This window comes from Nicotiana tomentosiformis, chromosome 8 (assembly GCF_000390325.3).
Source record: "Nicotiana tomentosiformis chromosome 8, ASM39032v3, whole genome shotgun sequence".
NCBI classification, from domain to species: Eukaryota; Viridiplantae; Streptophyta; class Magnoliopsida; order Solanales; family Solanaceae; genus Nicotiana; species Nicotiana tomentosiformis.
Window position 1 is genome coordinate 45,061,750 of NC_090819.1, and position 8,676 is coordinate 45,070,425.

The 8,676-nt window shown below is 33.9% G+C and overlaps 1 protein-coding gene and 1 long non-coding RNA gene across 4 annotated transcripts; both read left to right on the plus strand.

Moving 5' to 3' along the window:
• The first annotated feature begins 541 nt into the window (after positions 1 to 541).
• LOC138896642 (uncharacterized) lies at positions 542 to 2,134 on the plus strand. Its single transcript, XR_011410020.1, has 3 exons — positions 542 to 632; positions 1,275 to 1,368; positions 1,744 to 2,134. It is a non-coding gene; the product is annotated as an uncharacterized lncRNA (long non-coding RNA).
• A 3,035-nt stretch (positions 2,135 to 5,169) lies between these two features.
• LOC104103301 (myosin-binding protein 2-like) lies at positions 5,170 to 8,669 on the plus strand. 3 transcript variants are annotated; one of them, XM_070182275.1, is made up of 5 exons: positions 5,175 to 5,459; positions 5,585 to 6,438; positions 6,527 to 6,673; positions 6,826 to 8,005; positions 8,096 to 8,669. In XM_070182275.1, the coding sequence occupies exons 2-4, from the start codon at positions 5,739 to 5,741 to the stop codon at positions 7,992 to 7,994; spliced, it is 2,016 nt and encodes a 671-aa protein (XP_070038376.1). In that variant the 5' UTR covers positions 5,175 to 5,459; positions 5,585 to 5,738; the 3' UTR covers positions 7,995 to 8,005; positions 8,096 to 8,669. The 3 variants fall into 3 exon arrangements, with proteins under 3 accessions (XP_070038375.1, XP_070038374.1, XP_070038376.1); XM_070182274.1 differs by having other exon boundaries at positions 5,170 to 6,438; positions 6,530 to 6,673; XM_070182273.1 differs by having other exon boundaries at positions 5,173 to 6,438.
• The last annotated feature ends 7 nt before the right edge of the window (positions 8,670 to 8,676 follow it).

Sequence of the window (8,676 nt, forward strand, 5' to 3'; positions counted from 1 at the left end):
AAGCTCATGTTTCGATCTGAACTTGGTGATTGAGGTAAGCTATTGCTTCCTCCATATTTTCTTGTGCTTGTAAAAGACATGGCTAAGTTATAAGATTGAAAACCCGTGAGGTAAAGCCCGAAAATCGTAGTTATGTTTGGTTATCGAGTATGTGACTATTTTGAAGATGTTTTAAGGTATGTTGTGGCTGAAAAATTGGTGTAGTGTCTGGTGTAGGTTGTTATTGCTTCTATGGGAATATTTTTGAAGAAATAAAATAGCTTAAAATTATAATTTGTTAATCGTAAAACTGAGCTTGCCACTCGTTGTGATTGTTGAATTGTTTAAAGAGCTTGTTGAGATTGTTATTGTTGTTGTGCCGCTCGTTTGAAGCCATACTATGATATTGAATTGCTGGATATTGGTAGTTAATGAATAAGGAAAATAAGGAGATAAATAGAGTTAAAAGGGTTATCTTATTGTTGAGTTACTGTTGTTAAAGACTATGGAAGTTCTACGCACACAAAAATGTTCGATGAAATATCTAAATAAAAATACTGATAGTTTATTGAGTTTCTATTGATCCAAATCATTCGTATGATGTAGATTGTCGTTCATTAAGCATTCGAGGACTTATGAGCTGTCGACATAAAGTATGTAAGCCTACTTTCTTTCTTGGCATGACTTGATGTAAATATTCCCTTTGAAATAATCTTCAGATTGTAAGATTGAATAGTCCTAAGTCTTCCCTGATAAAAGATTGATCATGTTCTTGTGTATTTCCTTCTGATGGCATTCTACTAGATTCATGATATCACTTGTGGTCGGTCTTGCATTACACACACATACACTATATATATATACACACACACACACTATATATATATACTCTACCGAGTCGTGCTATATTCGATCGGGTACGACACCTATTGTGCAACCACTAATCAGTTGGGTATACCGAGTCCTCTTCGAGGCCGGGTACGTTATGATATGACATGAGACATTACGAGTCCTATTAAGGCCAGGTACGTTATGATATGACATGATTTGTCCCAAAAAGTTGATTGATACTATAATATATGACCCCGTTGAGTAGCTTGATTTTTACAGACATGCATATATATCCTTTATTGTGATAATGTATGCCCTCATAGGCTTGTTATGAGTTTCAGGTTGACTTCTGTACTCTTCCTTCGTATTGCATCTTCTATTTATGTGCTTTACCTGCCTTACATATTCAATACATCTTTCGTACTGACGACCCCTTGCTGGGGCATTGCGTTTCATGTCCGCAGATACAAATAGCGATTCAGACGATACTTCACAATAGGTGACTCAACTCAGTTGAAGGTCGTCACGCTCCTTTTTTCGGAGCTGTCTAGTGAGCTGGTAGGTATGATGGTTGTATATACATACGTAGTTGAGTATGGCGGGGCCCTGTCCCGACCTTGTGATATTTATATATTCCTTAGAAGCTTGTAGACAGAAGTTATGTGTATTGATGGTCATGGCGGCCTTGTAGGCCCGGATGTCTCGTGTATATAAGCTTGTATATTATTTTTGGTCGTCCTTTGTCGATTTTTCTTTCATGTTTTAATCATATTATCTCATGGAGGCCTTTTCAGCCCACTTACGCATGATAGCATTGTTATGGATGCACATTATGTTGGTGCTCGATGCGGTAGGCCCGAGTGCCCGTCGTGTCCCTTTGGTTTGGGGTGTGACAATGTAGATGCTGCTTTTAATCGTGAAATTTTCATGCAGGTTTGGGAGGTGTAATAAGAGATTATAATGGTGATTGGATTGTGAGATTCTCCTAACTTTTTTTCTTGCGGGTTCACCACTCCAAGCAGGACTATTGGCATTAAAACATGGCCTTCAAGCATCAAACAATTTGCATCTCCTGCCATTGGAAATAGAAACAGATTCAAGAGAAGCAATCAAGCTTCTAAGTGATTATAATAGTATACGAACATGTCTCACCAATGAATGGAGAATGTTAATGCTCCAGGCGAGACACCCGGTGGTCAGGCATAACTTTTGAGGAGGGCAATGAGTAGCACATCTACTAGCTAAGGAAACTTTAAAAAATTCCAAGATAAACAAGCCTATGTTTTTTGCATGTCCATCTACTTTTGTTGAATCAAATATTATAAAAGAATGTGAAGGACTACATCTTTTAGTTAAGCATTTATCATATGCTAGCTTGTTTAGGGAACTTAAATATCCTAAGTGACACTACTATATTGGAAAATATTTCACCTTAGTATTAATATATAAGATATATCTTGTCTTCTCAAAAAAAATTTAATCCTCAAATAAACTATGGTTTCAATTTGCAAATTGATTTTAATATGGTTGGTCAAAATTGGTGAATAAAATTTGAAAAGAAAAAAAAAACAATGCAACTTTATGCTTGAAAATAAACTCATATATAACTACTTAGGAAAAAAAGAGAAAAACATACAATGAGCACATACTTATTGATATTTGGCCAAACCAAAAAGCAAAAGGGCGTGTGATAGACAGACACATATGATGAAATCCAGCATCTGCATCCTTATACGGTCCCACAACTTTGCTTTTGTATGGTGGCCCACCAATTCTATTTTCCTTCTTTGTGGGGTCCCTTCCATTTGATGCCCAAGATGAAAAACAGAGTGGAACTGCTTACAGAGAATTAGCAAAGCAAAAGGTGTTTTTGGATCCAAAGCCACCTTCCTCTTTAAAAAATAAAAATAGAAAAAAAATTAACAAAAGGAGAAAAGAAAAGTAGATCAATTTCCACTTTTATGTTTTTATACATTTAAAAGAAGACCATTTTTTAAAGAAAAAATGTAATGAAGCCCTCTAATTACGGTAGCGTATGACGTATGTCAATACTATAATACTTGGTACTCTATTAAGATGTATCTACCATCTTAAAGTAGAGATAGTATGGCGAGTGTTCTTAACAGGAAATTTATGTAGTTTAGTTTAACATGTTATAATAAATTCCTTACCTAATACTCTATTTGTATTACTTCCTACTAATTAGCTTTCAATCGACATCTACTAAGTTGGCGATTCAAACTTTTATTATAACTAATTTTAGAATACGCGCGTCGCACGTGTACTTTAGCTTCAATAAATAAATTATTTTTAAATTGTATTTGAATTAAAATTGAAAGTGTAATTAAATAAATTAGAATTAAAACTTTTGGTCAGTTAGAGCACGAAAGAGGTTGCATCATGTCTTATAACTTCTAAAAGATGATAAAACTTGTAACTCAAGAAAAAGTAAGAACACTACTTGTGGCAATTTTTAATCTAAAGATAGACTAATGTTGGATCAATATGCTATCAAAAATAACTAAATTATAAAGACTTAAAATTAAATACTTCTCATACCCTACAGTTTTTGAAAGTAACAAAGATCAACAAAAATTAAGAAAAAATATATAATTAGGAAAAACTTTTACTTATATAAATAATTTTCTTTTTAAACTTCAATTATGATCTATTCATGACTTATTCTTTATTACAGTTGAACAGTGTATTTAAATCCGGCTAAACGGATCTTTGGACCCCGAAGTTTATCGTAAATTATTATTTTTACTATAGCAATATTCTAAAGTGAGCCAATGCCAATCACCGCAAAAACTAAGCTAAGTTCAAATTCTTCTATTTCTACTCAAACTTAATGCTTCATTTATTATGAAATGTTAAGAAAATTTAATTGGTGATTTTTTTCACTCTAATATATTCTAAAATAACTGAAAAATTCGAAATTTATCCTAATTTTACGTCTTTCGATGAAGGCTTAAAGTGTTTAAATTTGGTTAGGATAACTCACAGTTCAAGATTTTCTATTCCGATACAAACTCAGTACTACACTACTTGTTATTACTATGAGTTTATTCATATTTTTCGACTGAAGTATGTGAAAAAATAGCGTCCCCATTTTAAAAAAATAATTTTTAAAAATTAATTAAAATGATCAAAATTTCATAATAATAAAAGTGATAATTTTGTAGTTAAATTCGAAGTCTTTAACAATTTTTAATAAGTGTTTAGTTCATTTGAATTTTACAAAAATTGAAATATTCAACTTAATTAAACTTTTTAAAATTTGTCAGAAGGATGAATTTATCAACTTAGTTTAGTTTGCTTTGAAAGGTGAATATGACGTTTAGCTAATGAAGTTTTCTTGTTAAATAGCTGAAACATGAGGGGGAAATAGGACCCCCAAACCTAAAAGGAAGGACAAGTACTCCTAAGAGTTACTACTGAATATTAAATTTTAAAAATTACATAAATATTATAAAATATATCCTAATAGCATACAACTAAGAGCAATAAAAGAATACATAAAATAAATTTAATAATCATCAATAAACTCTTATCGAGAGAAGAATGAAATTATGAAACCGATCTCCAACAATAGAGTAACTTTAGCATACGACAAATTAAAATATAATAATCATCAAAAAATTCTTTTAAAAATTATAAATTAATAAAACTGATATTCAGGCTTAACTTCAAAAAATTGAAGTCATAACAGACCTAGCGAGACAAAGCTTATTAAGTATGTTTAAATTTGATAGCTTTATAAACATCTATTAACGTGTGTGACAAAGAGTTTTAGTTGCATTGTAATTTCAAATTAAACATTAGAAATTTTTACACAGTACAAATAAGGAAAAATTCAATAACAAAAAATTTAGCTGATATTAAAATACTAAATATTAGGAATATAATTAAATTACAATCTTGTCCAATATAAAATTAATATTTAAGGGGTAAAAAAAGCAAACGATATAAGAGACTTCATGCTTTTAATATAATATAGATATAAATACCTAAAAAATATTTTAAAAAATTCAGTTTAAAAGTTCAACTCTTCGATTTGTAATTAAAATAGAAATCTATTTTATTTCTTCGAGTAATAGTAAGAAGGATAATTACCCAATTTGGATATAAACTCATTAGATCAGTTAGATGAAGCATAATGCGAAGAAGGATTCAACAAATCTGTTAGCCGTTCAATGTTTAATGGTGTGACAACTAAACTTGGTCAAAATTCACAAGGCTCGCATTACTTACTTCTTTCTTTTATTAAGAAATTCATTTGCCTTTTTTTTTCTTTCTTTTCCTCTCTTCCATCACATCATTATAATTCTTTTCTAAAGCATCAAGTCTCCTTTGGCTTTCCCTTTCTCATTATTCAAACCGCCCTTTTTTTGTCTAAAATAAAAACTCCGCTTCATCTACTTTCACCATTTTCCTACCTTTCTTCCTCCTCCACACCCCACCAACCCTCTCTACATAATTCCTCACCACTCATTCTTGTACAATCTCTGTATTTTTCTTTGTGTGTGTAGTAGAAAGAAAGAGAGCAACAGAAAATGGGAGCTAACAAGTTTGCAAGCATGTTACACAGAAACACCAACAAGATGACTCTTGTTCTCATTTATGCAGTCTTGGAATGGACTTTGATAGTACTACTTCTTCTCAACTCTCTTTTTTCCTATCTGATAATCAAGTTTGCAGAGTATTTTGGTCTAAAACCACCATGTTTATGGTGTTCTCGAGTTGATCATTTGTTTGGTCATGGAAAAAACAGGAACATACATAGAGATCTTCTTTGTGAGGTTCATGCCACTGAGGTTTCCAAATTGGGATTCTGCTCAAAGCATCAAAGGCTAGCTGAATCACAAGATACGTGCGAGGATTGTGGTTTTCATGGTGTTTCTGATAATTTCGCCTTTTTTCTTAAAATGATAGAAAATGGAAAGGAAATGACACTGGAAAATGGTGGTGAGGTGGCTTTGAATTGTTCTTGCTGTGGTGTGAGCTTGGAGACCAAGTTTTCAACTCCTTATATGTTGATCAAACCTGATTTGGAATATACACACAAAGGGAATTTAATCATTGAGGCTAATGATCTTTTCGAAAAAGGTGATAACTTGGATCAAAACAGATCGGATGAAGATAAAATCGAGAAAAATGGTGACAATCAGCTACTTTCTTCTGATGTTAAAAAGTTGGAAGGTGAAAAAGTACATTTAGTTCTTGAAGGAGTGACTGAATACATTGAGGAGAAATACAAAAAAAAGATGTTGAAAGATGAAGGTTGTGAGATTGAGGATGCAGCTCCCCCTCAGCATCTGGAATTCTTCATTGATTGCAGTGGTCATATGTTGGTCCCCGTCAAATTAATCCATCAAGATGTCAAGGAAGAGGTTAAAGCAGTTGTGGAGGAAGAGGCTGAAATTTGTTTGGGAGGGAGTGAGAGGGAGCCTGAATTTGCAGTTGTTGAATCTATGGATAATGATTTGATTTTCTATGCCAAAGAATGCCAGGAGGTTTATGAACAATTTGCCAACGCTGAAGAAGCATCTACATATCACCAAGTTCAAATTCTTGCAGCTAAGGAAAGGGAAGAAGAGAAAGAGGAAAATTCAGACGTTTCACCAGGTATTTATCAGTTCATCTTCTATGACTTACTAGTGTTTTATGTATGTAGGACTGTTTTTGTCTTATTGTGTATATGCTGTGGTTTCAGAAGAAATGCCAAACAATGAAACTGACGGAGAAGTGTCAATTGGGACTGAAATTCCTGATTTGGATCAAGCAGATGAAGCACTTACTTCATATATACATGAAGAACCTTCCAGAAATTCTGCTCATTTCCATCAAGTACAAGTTCATAGTAATTTTGTTACCTCTTTGCAGCAAGGAATCTGTTATTTCTTTCTTTCTTTCTTTCATTCATGATAATTTCTTTGTACCAAGTAAAATGAGGATTAAACCCTGTCCCATAAGGTTAAGTTACTAAAACTCTTTTGTGTGTCATATTATTAGGTCATAAAGAAGATGAAGTAGAATTGAGAACATTATCAGTTGATTTGAGTGGACATATGATGAACAACCAGTCCTCAATCTGTTCCAGCTTAAATGAAGATAAAGTTCACGATACACCAGATAGCTTCCATCAGTTACACCCGAAGAAAGATTCAGATTCTCTGGATGGAAGTGAGTTAGAGAGTGGAGATACAATTTCAACAGTCGAACATCTGAAATCAGCATTAAAAGCTGAGAGGAAGGCTTTACATTCTCTGTACACGGAATTGGAAGAAGAGAGAAGTGCTTCTGCTGTGGCTGCAAGTCAGACAATGGCTATGATCAATAGGCTTCAAGAAGAGAAAGCAGCAATGCAGATGGAAGCTTTGCAATACCAAAGAATGATGGAAGAACAATTGGGGTACGATCAAGAAGCCTTGCAGCTAATGAATGAGCTTATGGTGAAGAGAGAGAGGGAAAAGCAAGAGTTAGAGAAAGAATTGGAAGCATATAGGAAAAGATTATTGGAATATGAGGCAACGAGGATGTTGAAGAGAAGCAAGGACAGTAGCACATTCTCCTCTGAGGATAGTGATGGACTCTCTATTGGTTTGAATCAAGAAGAAGCAAAGGAAGATGATAGCGGCATGAATCATAGCACTCCTGTTGGTGCAGTTATAAATTTGGAGGAAGAGAGAATGGCGATTCTTGAGCAGCTAAAGGTTTTGGAGGAAAGGCTTGTCAGCTTGGACTTGGATGATGAAGATGCAAAACATTTTGAGGATGTTAGGCTGATGGAAGATTCATATCAAGATAATATAGAGGAAGATTCTCATGCCAATGGTTTCTTGAAGGAAATGAATGGGAAACATCATCATGCCAAGGGAAAGAGACTTCTTCCTCTATTTGACAAAATGAGTGATGAAAATGGAGATGGTACACTAAATGCCAATGGGGTTCATAACTTTGATTTAGAGAACAAGAAGCTAGCTGTGGAACAAGAGTTGGATCATCTCCATCAAAGGCTACAAGCCCTTGAGGCAGATAGGGAGTTCCTAAACAACTGTGTAAGCTCGCTGAAGAAAGGCGATAAAGGCATGGATCTTCTTCAGGAAATCCTACTACATCTTCGTCATCTAAGGAACGTTGAGCTTCGTGCAACAAGCTTCAGTGATGCTGCCATACTATAGTCAGCTTCTTGGTAATTATTTTATCTCTTTGATTCAATAATATCATATATTTCTTGAAAATATACCAAATTGTCTAACTTAATTCTTCTTGTCAATTTCAGAGAATGATCTCGGAGTATATTGGCAGCTATTTTACAAAAAAAAAAAAACTCAATGAGAAAATTGATCAATCTAGGAATAGCTGATAAGAAGTCATGGTGAAAACAATTCAGCAAAGGGAAATCCCTTAATTGAGAGGGAAGCTCCTGGAAATGGTCTATGCATTTTGGTCCTAATGTCATTTTTCAAAAGTTAATCCAACAATTTTTTGTGGGGTTGGGTCAAAATCTCCACCTCTTTTGGGCAAAAGGGGGATGATGAATGTATGTGCTTGTAGACTAGGTATCGGGTGAAGCTACCCTGTCTTTTGCATGTTGTCAAAGGGAAAATAATGCCTGGCTTGCAAAGCTGGAGCGGTCCAACAAAGACTCTAGTGCCAGGTACTCAAAAAGACTTTTTATTTTTATAGATGTAGACAACAAATTCCTCTTCTCCAATTCTTTATCCTTTATCTTTTGCATCATTCCATCATACTGTATGAGGTTTGTTTACTATTTTGGAAGGCAGAGTTGTCTAGTTGTATACAAAATGTATCCACTTGTAAGTATATATGAAGTGATTGTTTTGGTTGTTTCACTTTCAT